General features: G+C 37.9%; 1 protein-coding gene across 2 annotated transcripts in view; it reads left to right on the top strand.

The window, feature by feature from the left end:
- Window positions 1–16,004, top strand: part of TRPC3 (transient receptor potential cation channel subfamily C member 3) — a 65,776-nt gene that overhangs the window by 27,001 nt on the left and 22,771 nt on the right. For both annotated transcript variants that reach the window (XM_058549991.1, XM_058549990.1), the window contains exons 4-8: window positions 5,161–5,325; window positions 8,007–8,223; window positions 9,637–9,870; window positions 12,059–12,323; window positions 15,644–15,839. In XM_058549991.1, the coding sequence (XP_058405974.1) occupies window positions 5,161–5,325; window positions 8,007–8,223; window positions 9,637–9,870; window positions 12,059–12,323; window positions 15,644–15,839 (1,077 nt within the window). The remainder of the gene's footprint in view (window positions 1–5,160; window positions 5,326–8,006; window positions 8,224–9,636; window positions 9,871–12,058; window positions 12,324–15,643; window positions 15,840–16,004) is intronic.

Below are 16,004 nucleotides of genomic sequence, written 5' to 3'. Positions count from 1 at the left end.
TGTTCACTGTACTGGTTCCAGTCCTCAGTAGCAGACCAAAGCAAATTTAAGCAGAAAGGAATTTAGTAAGGGATATTAGGTGGCTTGCAGAATCATTAGGAGAGATGGAGGAACAAGCTTATCTAAGCTGTTCCTTAGAACAGCTTCCAGAAACCTTGCTCAGAACCAGGCCCAGAACTGACCTAGTAATGGAGTTTCTGTGGCCCAAACAGAGCAGTTCTGCCTCTGCTGCAGATGGCCTGCTCCCACACCAGCAGAAAAGATGCCCTGAGTCCTGCCTGTTATATGTGAGCCCTTCCCAATCAGAGGCCTGCACATATGTCTCTGAGCAGTGGAACCTAGGCAGATGCTGGTACCCTAGCAGCGAGTGAAAATGGGAAATCTCTTTCTCTCTCTCTGTACACACACACAATTCTACCACAATGTATAGAACTTCCACATGTAGTGTTCACAATGTTTTAGCCAGCCATTAATGACAGACTCCCCTCTATTTAATAAGACAGTGAAATGTGAAGATTCTCAGAAAATATTGAAGTAAATAACTTTTCCAGGAATTGTCAGTTACGAGATAATTAAATTGGCTCAACTTCCCTCCTCTCAGAACATTCTTGCTAGTTGAGGTTTTGCTATATTGGATGAAAAAGATCATTTTGAATAAGACTGATATTGAACCATTTTTAAAAAACCGTCTGGACATTTATTCACAGACCTTGCAATACACGTCTCTTCTCTTTAACACCTGAGAGGAGAGAATTGATTTCAGACGTCCCTGGTTCTTTATCATGGCTTTGAAAGTGTCATATTAGCAGAGACAGCTCATCTACAGATATGCTTCTGTTAACCAAAGTGTCTTGCAGAGTGAATGTCTTCCTGCATGTTAATTTTAAATAAATTGGTGTGTAGGTTACAATGTATGAGGTGTCATTAATCATAAATTTGCTATCAGTCAACTACCAGGAAACAGCAAGAAAAAAAATGTATTTGGAACTGAAAGGGAATTTAGGACTTTGCAGGTATTTCTGGTTTTGTTTGTTTTATGCTATAAGAGGAATATTAGTTAAAATCTTTGATTTGGAATCTTTACTCAATAAATGTATATAAGAACTCTATTCTAGAATGGCCAAAAAACCCCAAATTCTCTTTTCTTTCTTCCTTTCTTCCGCCCTTCCTACCTTCCCTCCTTCCTTCCTTCTTTCCCTCCCTCCCTACCTCCTTCCCTCCCTCACTCCTTCCTTCCTTCCTTCTTTCCTCTCCTCTCCTCCTCTCCCCTCCCTTCCCCTCCCCTCTCCTCTCCTCTCCTTTCTCTCCAAGGCTTCCCTCGTTTTCCACTCCACACTCACCCATCTCCATCTAACAAAGAGAGAAGTACCCTCATCCACTTCTCCTGCTTCATTTTTCCATCATCTCATTTCTAGCCCCCAGGCAAAACCAAGTAAAATTACAATGATGGGTGAACCCTCCCCCCTGTGGAACTGAGGTAGTCTCCAGCTAGATGCAAGGCACTGGGATTTCAAAATAACTTTATATGTTGTGGAATTCCCCCCCCCATAACGTAATAAACTCATGTTTATTCAAATCAACCCATAATTCCACCAAGGAAACCAGTTTCATGAACTGGTAAGCCATTTAGGTCCCACTAGAGACTCAGAAGTCTCTTCTGCCATCTGCCCAAGATCTACCCCCAGCTCTGGTTCTGAGGCTGCTGGCTTCTATCTGGCCTCAGAGTTCCCAGAGCTCAGGTCTTCAGCCCAGGCCTTAGAGAATCAATGGCAGTTAATCAAGAAAATGAAAATATAAAAGACCTGACCAGGAGAGATCTGAACATGAATTTAATGTTTATGTAGGAAAGAACTTTCCACTATAAAAGCATAGAAGAAATAACAAAGCAAAAATATAAATAATTTCACCTCATACATCTTAAAACCTCTGTACATCAGAAAGATGATAAGCAAAAAAGTGAAGGGCAAACTGAGAAAAGTATTTTTCTCAAATATAACTTACAAAGGGTTGGTGTTCTTAATATCCAAAGAGCTCAAACAAATTTGTAAGGAAAATTTCTAGAGCCCTGTAGAAAAATAAGCAAAGGGCTTGAACAGGTAGTTCACAGAAGAGAAAATTCAAATGGCTCATAAACATATTTAAAAATTTCAAACCCTCTCGTAATAAAAGAAATGCATACTAACTTACAAATACCATTTCCCCTTTCTCAAATTATTAAAGAGTAAAAAGTTACAATTCTCAATACTGTTGGTGACACAGGCATATGCTACTGGTAGAGAACGAACAGTAATGTGTCTTCTGTCAGGGAGTGGATATTGAAGATTCTTCATCCCAGAATCATTTCAGAGGGGTCTCTAAGGTTAATAACGAAACTGGAAAGATAGTAAATATTATCACTGTTTATGTAGAGTTACCCAAGTTATTCTACGAAAGAGAATGGGATAGAGTGGAAGATGAAATCTGATTTTTTGAAAGTGAGTACAAGAAAATTAACTTTTAGACAAAAACATTAATTATTTTCCAATTAGAATAATGGACTATTTGCTCAAAAAAAAAGTCCTAACTGTACCTCTGTCTTCTCTGTGACTTGAGGATGAACATAAGTCCCCTCCCCTCACAGAAATAATGAGAGTTCTGCCTACTTCTGGTGAGCTATGTCTATTGTAAGAAAGCCCTTGATGATGATAAAAGATACTAGAACTTGATAGACCATCGAATCTGGAAAACTAAGCTCTTGAGAAAGAGGAGAACATTTCCTGAGTTCATGCTCCTTGCTCTCTTATTTCCTCCATAGTGGGATTAGGTTTCACTATAGAAAAATCATCTAGAAAAGAGACGTGCAGCAATATATACACGTAAAATTATCCACTGTATATGCAGAAAGTGTGCAGAGAAAGTCCAGAAATTGAGCCACGCAATGAGCAAGTGGTAAATATACTACAGGATCTGGGGGGGGCGGGTGTGCTGGCCGCTGCGGTCTGAGTCCTGTGCTGTGCAGCCCCTTGGCCAGGTTTGTGCTCAGGCACCAAGAGGTAACAGAACATTTTGCGCTCAGTAGGTTCGAAATCAAGAAAAATTGCACCATGTAAGTTTTCGGTTTACATATCACAATTCAAAGAACTTTAAAAAGAAGTTGAATGATCTAGTTTTTATTCACGAGAATATTTTCTTTTAAATTGTATAGACTGTGGCTCCAACAATGTATTAAAAACAAAAACAGAGAGTTCCTACCATGTTTTTGCACAACAGTATTCTCATGAAGATAGTTCTTATAAGGGCTGATTGATAAAAAGACAGTGTAACATGAATTTTTTCTTTTTAAGTTGAAAATTATCTAATTGTTTTCCACAACCTGCCCTGACTGCTGGTTCAGTTTACAATCTGTTAGTCATTTGGTAGGAAAAAAAATGTTTGCTCTCAATGCTACAGTAGTTTTGTTGCATCGAAAGATTGAGACTTACTTGTGTGTCAAGCATTCTCCCTTTAAATCAGAAAACCTCAAATAAAGGTATTATTTTTGTAATGATTTCAGTTTGCTGGCCCACTGAAGTTAGGAAACAACATACTAATTTTTATCCAGCTGGCTATGACTAGTGTGGCAGCATAAGGAGACTTTTTTAGATGGTACAACAGTTTTAAGAGATAAAGGTCACTGCCCTATTTCGAAGTCTTTGGAAAGAGCAAAACTTGTCTCCTGGAGGGATTAGTTTTTTTTTCCCTCACTTGCTACTATTGTATTGGTTTTATTTTCTTTTTTTAAATGTTCCTTGTGTACGTGTGTTAGGATTTTAAATCATTGGAGGAAAATATCTATTTGTATTTTCTTTCCGTGGATTAAAAGGGATCAACAGATAACCGTATGGTAGTGTATTATTATCTCAGTTAAGAAGGGGGTAGAATTAGTAATAAGAAAATATACCTGTTAAGCTGAATTTTAAAGTGTGATAAGTAAAATGCAAACATCATGATTTTGTCTAGTACAGTAATGTGTCGCTTAACAACAGGGATACATTCTGAGAAATGTGTCATTAAGCAATCTTGTTGTGCAAACATCATAGAGTGTACTTACACAAACCTAGATGGTATAGCCCACTACACACCTGGGCTATATGGTACTAATCCTATGGGACCATAGTGTCCTATTGGACACTCTTTTTTGAAAATATGTTGGCATTCTTAGTTGATTTGTGAATTACCCTGATTAATTCCCAACCTTGGGCAAAGTGTACTTGGCCATTCAAAGAAAGGCATATGCAGCTGCACATGGGCACCTTTTGGCATAGAGACCTTTTTACGTGGGCCTGGCGACAAATACATTCTGCTACCTGAATAAGGACAGGGTGTAACGAAATCCCTCTCCTTCTAAATAGATGCAGGCAGATGACTTAGCAAAATCAAATGGCAAAATAAAATAAAATAAAATAAAATGGCAGGGCTGAAATAAGTATAATTAGCTCATTCTTTCCTGATTAGAATTGTAGTTGTAAAAGAACTGCTAGAGATCAATGTTTGCGGTTTTTTGACCTGTGATAGAGGAAGCAAAAAAGGAGGACAGATTACGGAAATAGAAAGGAAATGACATTTGACGCCAGTTCCTGGAAGCAGTGCAAGTGTGGACACAGCATAACACTTACGGGTTCATTGACTCTGCACGTTTGCAGTGGTAGTACGTACATATACATAGGACATATCATGTATGTATTTTTCTCACATGTAGCTTTTTAGGAGTTGCTCATGAAACTTAATAACGCATTTCTCTTTTAGCTATAGTCTACAATAAACCAGTTAACTCTTTTCTTTTCCATTTTGAATTGAATGCAAGTAAGCTGGCAGACGGCAAGATGGGACACATTTCCACAAAGGAAAGCATGTGTCACCCAGATTCCAGAGAGGAGTCTGTGAATTATGAAGAGTTTCAGTCAGAAAGAACTATGATTAAGGTCAACATCAATTTTGCCCTCTTGTTTCCACTTTAGTTTTTCTATTAGTTCTGAAGCAATTTTGAAAAATGGAGGGAACATAAAGGAGAATATTACCAGAACCTTGTTGTGGAAAAATGCGCATTAATATTTTTAGGATGATGCACATGCATTCAGTAGTCGAACCGTCGACAAAGGCATGGTAACCTACCTCTCTCTCTCTGTCTCTCTCTACCAACAGTTTGTGGCTCACCCCAACTGCCAGCAGCAGCTCTTGACAATCTGGTACGAGAACCTCTCAGGCCTGCGGGAACAGACCATAGCTATCAAGTGTCTGGTTGTGCTGGTCGTGGCCTTGGGCCTTCCCTTTCTTGCCATCGGCTACTGGATCGCACCTTGCAGCAGGGTACAGGCTTTTCTACAGCCGTTTCCTCTGTGGTTGGTGTACCATGTCCTCATGGGATGAAAAAGGAAAAAGCTTCCTACTTAAGGCTCTTATCGGTTTTACCCTGAATGTTAATTGACTCAAGAACACGAATTCTGCTTTTTAATGACTGGATAAATTCAAATAAGGGATGAAAACGGATTTGGTACTACTGGGATAGATCACATTTGCAGGCATATAATACTTAGGCTTTTAAGATAAAATCCCCATGCTAGACAGGAGGAAAAGCTACTTGAGTGAAGGAGCACTTGTGCTAATTCTATTGATAGCTTAATAAGTAGACTGGGCTAACCTGTGAAAGGGGAACAGCAGTACTGTGGTGGTACCAAGAAACAGTGGACCTGAGAACTGAAAGGGAACTCATCTGAACCTGTCAAAGAGATCTGAGGCTGAGGGTATTAAGCACAGTTAACAAACAGTGGTATTCTCCAAAGTCTTCAAGAAAGTGCATGTCAAGTTCCTTTAGCCCTTTGTTCTTTCAGGAGAGTCTAAAAAAATGTAGAATTTGGGCTTGGGGGCTTTGGATGTTTTAAATTGTTTATCTAGTTTTGCTTGATTCATTTTGTTCACTACCTTTATCCCGCTCTCAACTTGCCAGGGTAGAGTCAATTTAATTGTGCCTAAGAGATCCTCTAAACAAGATGTGGAAAGAATACTAGTCATGCTAACAGAATCTGTATTAGGTTAATAAAGGGCACTGCCAGGCAGAAGAAGCTGTTCTGAGATCCTTTAATCCTGTTTTTATATTCCAAAATCTGCTTTTGTTTAAATCAGAGGCAATTTCAGGCAAAATGAGTCAAGGCCACTTAGAAATGACCCTGGAAATCCGTCATCTCTGGCTCAGCAGTCTCGCCCGGCAGAGTCCTGCTCCGCAGGCACCATATATGCCTGAGAATGTTCATCCATCTTACTTTATTGTTGAGCTGCCCATGCAATTTAAGGCATAAAATTTGTCATTTTGATCAATTTTGATGACTCGACTAAGTTCCTTTGCTATGTATCATGGAAAATGACCTTAAGATTCTTCATATATATAAACACCTAAAGACTAAAAACTATAAATGATTATAGAGCATGCATTAAAACAAAAATCATATTCCACCCAAATAATTTCCCTTTCTGGGGGAAATGAATTAGAAAGATCAAGTTTATAAATGTTTGTTCTTAGGGCAGCTTAGTCAGTTAAAACGTTACATCAGGTTTTAAGTTGGCATCTTGAAGTCCACTCTTTTCTCTTCACTTGTAAAAGTGCCCAGCAGAGAAAGGAAAGGAGGGAATTAAGTTGCTTCTGGAGCCCACATTTATACCTGCCATCCTTCACCTATCCTATGGTGAAAAGACAACATAGCAAGAATTCTCCACATGTATCCCATTTTTAAGATAGGCATGCTGCTTTCTTTTCATGGTATTTAAAGTTTTAAAAGATCTTTGGAAGAAATGGACTTGACGCTCCCAAGAAATCACTACGTGCTACCCAGAATGTACCCTCTTTGCAGCTGCAGAACAGCACAGTGATGTGTAAATGTGTTGTTTATTTTTCTGTCTAATATGGAAAATGTGGCATTTGTCTGTGTGCATTCATGTTCAATCTCAGAAATGTTTGACATTCTTTGGTGATTTGTTGACATCAAATTAAGGTCCTGGACATAGAAAAACATTTGTTTGAAGTTACTGTCTTTTAAATGTGAACCTTGGTACTTTTTAAGGTCACAGACTGAGTTTGAAAGTAGGGTCTGAATATGTAGAATAGAGAACTTATTTGACAAATCTACCAAATGTACTTAATGCTTGGACTGCAGAGGCCCTTGGGACAGGAGGAATTGTTTTTCATTTCTATTAGAACATGGGGCTTTTAAGGACATTATATCACATGGGATTTTAAAGGAGTTACCTCAAAATAATTATAAACTGAACTTTACAAATGCTTTTGTACTAAATATATGATTTTCCAAGCTCAGGGATGACTTTTAATTAAGTTAACCTACTTAGAGGTTTTAATTATTGTGTATCTCTCTCTTCTTATTGGGGTAGTGACAGATAAAATATTTATCTTGATTATAATATTTTCTGCCTATTTTATATCATACAAAGTACAACTTGATTTTGGAATATTTAGAAGTGAGAACTAACATTTACTTTGGCAGTAGTAAGAGTTTTTTAAATCTTCAAAGAGTTTGTAATGTGCTACAAACACATTATAAGATTTCAATTATAAATGAATGAGTCTGCAAAATCATCATAACATTTCAATTATAAAGTAATAGGAAATTACTCTTTACAAATTTGGAATTTCTTTTTCTAGACTCTGAAAACCTTGACATTGCATAGTCTTTCATGTAAAAATAAGAATAACCAATATATGCCTTGTGATTTCTAGAAATGCATCTGTGAATGCAGTATATCATAAGAAAAATTGGATGTTTAGAAACAATGAAGTTTGAAGGCTTCTTAAATTATTCTTGGAGGAAGCATCCCTTACAAGGAGTAATTTTCACAATGTATAGCTCTTCAGAAACAGAAGTCGAATTTTGAAAGTGTTCTCATTTCATCTGTTTTTTTAATCCTGTATAGTAATTTTCATAAGTGGAAGCCAGATTTTTTTAGTAAAACTTTCCCCTCTTCTTCTGTTTGTCTTATTACAGCTGGGAAAAATTCTGCGAAGCCCTTTTATGAAGTTTGTGGCACATGCTGCTTCTTTCATCATCTTCCTGGGCCTGCTTGTGTTCAATGCCTCAGACAGGTTCGAAGGCATCACCACGCTGCCAAACATCACTGTCATTGACTATCCCAAACAGATCTTCAGGGTGAAAACCACCCAGTTCACATGGACTGAAATGCTAATTATGGTGTGGGTTCTTGGTAAGCCTTTTATTTTAAATATTCTAATTTCTACCAAAATAATATCTATATAATGATTGTCATTTTCTATTTACATTTTCTATTTAAATAGAAAATTAAAATGTTATTGTACATTATATGGTGACAACATCACCATTGTAAGACAAGCAGAATAGAAAAATAATTGAATAATTTAGCAGCTTGATAATGCTAAAAGGTATCCCTTAATACTAAAAAAAATTTTTACAAGTAACATGAGCCTAATTATAAATACACCATGTTTCGGAAATCTAACTTCAGTTCTTGAATAAAATATAAGTTTTTTAATGTGACTCACTGTGATGATCAAATATTTAATTGAAGTACTTGTAAAATAACCCAATGGCTATTAACTGATTAAAGAATGTTTATTGCTTTACTTTCAGAGTTTTTTTTTTAGGAGAGTTTCCATTTTCAGAATGTTTGTTACTTCACCTCACAATAGCCCATTTTGAATAGCTATGTTAAAGTGAAAATTTTAAGCAATGTGAGGAAAAAATATGGAGAGTGGAACCAGTTTATCTATTGATCATTAATTCAAAGTCATTTTCGTATATTCTTCTGTGTCACCCAGGGTGTTTCATGTTCTTGAATTAATAGGTTGGTTCTCTCCCTCGTTCACTGCTGTGGCCTCAACTTGGGTCAAGTAATTATTTTATGAATTTTATTTTGAGCCATTACATTTCTTTTTAAAATTCCACAATATTTTCCCCTTACATAGTCAGGACAAGTTGTTAAATTGGGATATTTTATCCTTTTCTCTCAGAATGGGATTTTCTGCTTTCAGTTTCTTCATAATGTCCTAGAGCCTCCTGCTTAAGGTTTCTTCTTTTTCCAATGATATTCCTCACCCCCTAGCAGGAAGCTGAAATGGGGATGGAGGGTAGGGGAGTGATGTAAGTGTTCCTGGATGATTTGGAAACTGTTCTTGTTAAAAGTCTGTAGTAAGTTTCTCATTTAGAGGCTTATTTCTCCAATAATCACTATGGTTTGATACTTAACCATTGTGATTTTATAAAGAAGAATTTTCTCCTCTCCTCCAAAAGTCTCATGGGGCAAAACTGTTTGACTTGAAGAGTCTTGCTTGCTTATTTCCTTCTCCCCTTCTGTCCCCACCCCTCTGTATGAGCAGCACCATTGCTGCTGCCACATGGAGAACTGTGTTTCCCCGAACTCTAACTTGGTGGAGTGAATCATTCCTTTAGCCGAAGCTTCTCCTTCCGTTCAACTCTGCGCAGGGCCTCAGTGGTGTACAGTCATTCGGTGCTTTATGGTGTCTAGGGTGGTGCTTGACATATGGGGCATTTTATAGATGGGGACTGATGGTGGACAAAATAATAGCTTCTAGTGTAAGCTGTAAAATCTAATCTGTACCCTCTGTGTGTGTTGTGACAGGAATGATGTGGTCTGAGTGTAAAGAGCTCTGGCTAGAAGGACCTAGGGAGTACATTTTGCAGTTGTGGAATGTGCTAGACTTTGGGATGCTCTCCATCTTCATTGCTGCTTTCACGGCCAGATTCCTAGCTTTCCTTCAGGCAACGAAAGCACAACAGTATGTGGACAGTTATGTCCAAGAGAGCGACCTCAGTGAAGTTACGCTTCCACCAGAGATACAGTATTTCACTTACGGTGAGTTATTAGCTGCAGGGTCCTCTTATGTTTTAGGAAGAGAATTGGAACCACATTTTGGAAGGAAATGCCAGTAAAGAGTATGTTTAGTATGACATGTATGTTGAATGTGTGTGGACAGTGGAGAAAGCATGAGCTTTAGAGTTGTACACAGCTGGGTTCATATCAAGGCTATGACTCTCCCTTGCTGTGTGACTTTGTTCAAGTTAATTTATTTCTCTGTGCCTTGGTTTTCAAAAATCTATAAAAAGAAAGTGTTGCAAGGTGGGATAAAATTACCTTTATATATTTTTTTACATAATTTTTTATGTAATTACCCTTATATATTTTTAGGAGAATAAAATTGTCTTAGGGAAAAAAATAGCTCAATAAACTACATGATGTGGGAGATGAGTCCCTGAGAGCATCGACTGGAGAAGATAAAATAATAAAAGGTGTTAAACTGCTATCCAAGTGAAGTGAACAAAAATTCAGCAGAGGTGGGAAGTAGGAGCTAAAGTGACCACGAGAATGTAAGCTCTGGAGAACTGGCAGAAATCCTGGGGAGGATGTTATGCTCCTCCTCAACATGACATGGAATGGAATTCATGCTAAACTTCCCTATGTTGTGAACAGCAGGGAGATCCCAGCTGACATGCAGTGTGCAAGAATCCTTGCCCAGCACAAACCGATGTTAAGCAATGTTAGCCTCCCTTCCCTTGAGGCCAAGTTGGGGAGCCACAATTAGCAAATTTTCATATAGTTGCAAAAACTTAAGTATGGAAAAGACTTTAGACATTATTGTCTAATCCTCATTTTACAGATAAGGAAACTCAGGCACAGAGTTTAAATGTGTTCTGATTGTGAGGAATAACTCTTTATAAGTGTAATTAAGGCTTGCATGGTGATAAGTACAAGCAGCATGTTAACATTATTGAAGAAGGCTGGATGCCTGCTCCAAAATATAAGATGTACATTTCACACACTGTGAATTTTAAACACATTATCTCTTATGGTCAGCACGCAAAGATTTTTATATACCAAGGAGACCAGATCAAATGAGAAAATGATTACCATTTAAAATTAAAGAATTAGCTATAGTATGTATCTTGTATAATATATATCTTTGTAACATATATTATATGTATATATATATCTTGGCCATTTGTGTAATATATATCTTGACTGTTTCAATATATGTGTATCTTGACTATTTCAATAACTATTTATTTAAGTTTATTTATGTGTATCTAATGACTATTGTCTGGAGGGAAATTTGTGAATGCAGGCTTTGCTCCTGATTATGTGTATGATTTTGGTCAAGTTTTTAGCCTTTCTAAGTCTTGGTTGCTCTAAAAAGAGGATAATAATAACATCAAATCCATAGGATCGTTGAAAGAACAGTGCCTGGTACATATTAAACATTCAATAAGTGTTCATTTTTGTTGTTGCAAATGTCTACAGTGCATCCATTCTTCCAGGAGTGACCCAGTTCTCACAAAGTTAACCACATAGTGTTTCATTGACCTTCCAGGGAAATGAGTATCCAGTAGTCTGCTGTGAACTTACTAAGTGACCTTGAAAGAGGTGTTGGAGGTCCTCATTTAGAGTCTATGTCCAAAATTTTTGCACCTCAGTAGCGTTTTACATTTTCCAGGAGCAAATTATATTGCTCAGATATCACATTGACAGCACCATTGTGATTCAGTGACATTCTTCCTTCTCGTAATAGAACATTTTACTTGCACAGACTGTTAGATGAACTAATTTCCCCAAGAAATATGGAAAAGAAGTTTTGTGCCAACAGAGCCTATAGGATGACAAAATAGCTGGTCAATAAGTCTAGTAACTGAGGGGATGAGTCAGGCAAATCCGTTGTTTTGTTAGCCTGGACACAGTCTGTGTCTAATGAAGTGTTTCCCTCTTTCTTCATCTTCTGTACTTTACTCCATTTCTACTCAATGTAAAGTCACCTTAGTATATTTATAATAGTGTTTCCTCCATTAAAAGAATCTATATGAATGTAGAATTCTTATGTTTCTGGTTTAACATGAAAAATAGTGCCTAGACAGTTAATTGCATCTCAAGTAGTTTCAACTGAGATAATAGCCACCAACCTGTAAGAGAGATCCTATTTAAGGTATTTATTTTGCATTGTTAGCAATGAATAGAAAGTTCCGTTTTAAATCTCTTCTCTCTGTTTTTCTAGCCAGAGATAAATGGCTCCCTTCCGACCCTCAGATCATATCTGAAGGCCTCTATGCCATAGCCGTCGTGCTCAGCTTCTCTCGGATCGCATACATCCTCCCTGCAAATGAGAGCTTTGGCCCCTTACAGATCTCTCTTGGAAGGACTGTGAAGGATATATTCAAGTTCATGGTCCTCTTTATTATGGTGTTTCTTGCCTTTATGATTGGCATGTTCATACTTTATTCTTACTACCTTGGGGCTAAAGTAAATGCTGCTTTTACCACGTAAGTAAGACATCTTATAAAAAAGGTATGATGAAAAAATTTCAATGATTGTAATAAAAGATGTTTTTGAGAGCAAAAAGCCATTAAAAACATTAGTGCTTGTGTGTGATTTCATTGCTCCAAAGTCTCATTTCTTTGAGCTTAGTGAGCATTCTACCAGAGGATGGATCAGAATTTGGAAAAATCCTAGACAGCACTGTCTATCTTAAGAGAATTGGGTAACAAATTTTTAATGTTGGATGTCTCTTACGTTATATATGACATTAAATTTAGTTTCATAATTTTTTAACCATTACTACAGTTTCAAAAAAGAGGCATAAGCTTTTATTTTAATGTATCATTAATCAGTACATGGATTTAAGTAAGAAGAAATCATAGCTAAAAGTTGTACAGCCCACCATAATGGTAATATTCCTTCCTTTCTTTGGTCGTCCTGAAGACTCACCTTGCTTGTGAAGTCTTCCTTGATTTAGCTTCCTTAGTTGTCCTTTTAAGTTCCCTCAGCATGGAGACATCCAGATTGTGAGGTCCTCTCTCACCCATTGGTGCTTTGTTGTCATAAAGGTGGGCCTTACCTCTGTGCTGTGATCCTTCCAGGTGGGGAGATCATAAACCCTCCCTGCCTCCCTTTGAACCCTGTAATGCCACAGCTGGAAACAAACTAGACCTTCAATAAGTTCCCTGTAGACTAAAATAGAATAGCAAGCCCTTCCAGGAGTCTGAATTGTTTTGAAATGAATTTTTTCCAATGATTAATATAGAGCAAGTCTTAGGGGTAAAAGAGAACTGAAACTTACTTTATTGTTTCTTTACTTTTTTAAATTTTTGGTGAGGAAGATTAGCCCTGAGCTAACATCTGTTGCCAATCCTCCTCTTTTCGCTGAGGAAGATTGGCCCTGGGCTAACATCCGTGCCTATCTTCCTCTGCTTTGTGTGTGGGACGCTTGCCATGGCATGGCTTGAGAAGTGGTGGGTAGGTCTGTGCCCGGGATCTGAACCCCAGGCCACCGAAGCGGAGTGCGAGAACTTCACCACCAAGCCACCGGGACAGTCCCTGAAACTCACTTTATTGTGATAAAGAATAAAAATCTGTCTGAACCTAGAAGAAGGACAGAGAGATCCTGCACACAGTGCCACCCATGCCCCCTTCCTCCTTTGAACTCATATTATACATTCCATTTTCTTCACTATTTTGTGTGAGGATGTGGCAGCATGATATAGTGGAAAGAATGTAGACTCGAAAATCAGGCAGACCTGGATGGAAATGCAGTCTCTGCTATTTTCTAGCTGTGGCCTTCAGTTAAGTTACTTAACATTTCTCAGTGTTAGTTTCCTTATTTACACAGGTTTAAATCAGGTCATTGTGAGGCATATGTAGGGTAATTTATATAAATCCTCATGCCCACAGTAGGAGCTCAGGCCCTGCCAGTGTCCTCTCCTTGTTAGTACTCCCTCCCCCTACACGTATAGATTCTCCACTCCATACAGAGTCAGAGAGAACGAAGCCAGGGGCGGGAAGGTTTGCAAAGGAGCAAGAGAAAGGAGTTGGAGAATTTTGTGAAACTATTAAATTATGGCAGGAACAAAAAGGTCATAGTTTTCCTTATCTCCTTTTAGCACCTCTGCTCTAACATCATACAATGAATGTTTCATAATAGAGAATAATTCCATAGGAAGAGGAGCCTCTCTATTCAACCCTCTATCCCCAGGGTCTAACATGATTGGTGCTCCTCAATATTTGCTGAATGAATTAATTAATAAATACACTAGTAATAAAACCTACAAATCTATAGATGGTTATTTAGAATTTGTTATAACAAATCAAAAAAAGTACTGTTTCCATAAATCCTTCTTTGGAAAAAGGACTTGCTTTTGAACCTTTCTTTGTAATGGAATTCTACATGTGTAATTGTTTAAGGATTATCCTTGCGGTTCACAAATCAATAATGACAACTTGGTTATATGACAAAACCAGCCAAATTCGGTTGGCAAAAGTCATTTAAGGGGTAAAAGTAGGCAGTTAGTCTGGTGAGGGCCTAAGTACTAATTGCTGTGATGGAAGAATCGGGAAGTAGGTTATATAAATTAAGAGAAAAGAACAGGAATCTTTCATTCTGTTCCCTTCTCTTCATTTCCAGTTAAGTGTAACTTTTAGGTAGGTAATATATTCTTGTAGCAAAAAAATTTGCAGAGAGGTGTCTACAATGAAAAGCCTCTGCCCTTTTCACTCTTGGGCCCCAGTCTCTTACTCTCCTTAGTTCCCAGGGACAATGGTTTCTTTTGGTTACTTTCAGAGAGATTTTTTTGCATAAACAAGAATGTAAGTATTTGTATACTCCTCTTTTTTATTTAAACGCTAGAATATTTCACCCTTGCTATATCTTATTTTTTCACTTAATACCATATCTCAAATAACATTTTACATAAACATGAAGATAGATCCGTCTTATTTTTTTCCTGGCGGCTGTATAGCATTCCATTATATGGATGTACCAGAATTACTTACCCACTCCCCTACTGATGGACATTTAGGTTGTTTTCCTTCTTCCCCATTGCAGTGCTGCAAGGAGTATGTTTGTACATACTTTTTTTGAAGTGAGTAGATAATTTTAATTCCAACCTTGTTCTGTGCCAGAAAACCTGATTTATATTTCTAAACCACCTACAAAATCAAACTCCACACTTTCATCCTTCTAGGAGAAGGGAGTGGTATTGTGGCATGACTTCTGCTTTCCCCTGCTGAATTCAGAGAATTTTCACTTGATGATAAGAGAAAAGCTAGGAATTGGCACCATTTAGTCAGCAGTGCCTTAAAGTCTGAGAAAATAATTTCTTTTTTTTTTTTTTTTTTTTTTTTTGTGAGGAAGATCAGCCCTGAGCTAACATCCATGCTAATCCTCCTCTTTTGGCTGAGGAAGACCGGCCCTGAGCTAACATCTATTGCCAATCCTCCTCCTCCCCCACCCCCAAAGGCCCAGTAGATAGTTGTATGTCATAGTTGCACATCCTTCTAGTTGCTGTATGTGGGACGCAGCCTCAGCATGGCCGGAGAAGCGGTGCCTTGGTGCGCGCCCGGGATCCGAACCCAGGCCGCCAGCAGCGGAGTGCGCGCACTTAACCGCTAAGCCACGGGGCCGGCCCCGAAAATAATTTCTTTTGAATATTACAATAAAATGATTCTACTCTTGGTGTTTATGATGATGATGTTTTATGATGGAATTTTACATCTGTACAGTATTCAGACCCTAACTTGTTTTGCTTTTGACTTTTTAATGTGAAAACTGTTCATTTATTTATTGTGTACGTTATTCTTTCAACAGTGTAGAAGAAAGTTTCAAGACTTTGTTTTGGTCAATATTTGGGTTGTCTGAAGTGACTTCCGTTGTGCTCAAATATGATCACAAATTCATAGAGAATATTGGATACGTTCTTTATGGAATATACAATGTAACTATGGTGGTCGTTTTACTCAACATGCTAATTGCTATGATCAATAGCTCATATCAAGAAATCGAGGTAAACCTGTTTTCTATCCATGGTGTCTATCCTTGCCATCCTGTAATAGCATACTGACCTGCTTTTGTGCCCTGTGGTGCAGCTCAGCTCGTGTAAACAAAGAGGCTTACACCCAGGCAGAGAGAGCCAGGCCGTTCCTCTGTGTTTTCCGCCTGGAGAGATAGG

This window comes from Diceros bicornis, chromosome 11, assembly GCF_020826845.1.
Source record: "Diceros bicornis minor isolate mBicDic1 chromosome 11, mDicBic1.mat.cur, whole genome shotgun sequence".
Taxonomy (NCBI): Eukaryota; Metazoa; Chordata; class Mammalia; order Perissodactyla; family Rhinocerotidae; genus Diceros; species Diceros bicornis.
The sequence above is the reverse complement of the archived record's forward strand: the minus strand, read 5'-3'. Positions and strand labels throughout refer to the sequence as shown.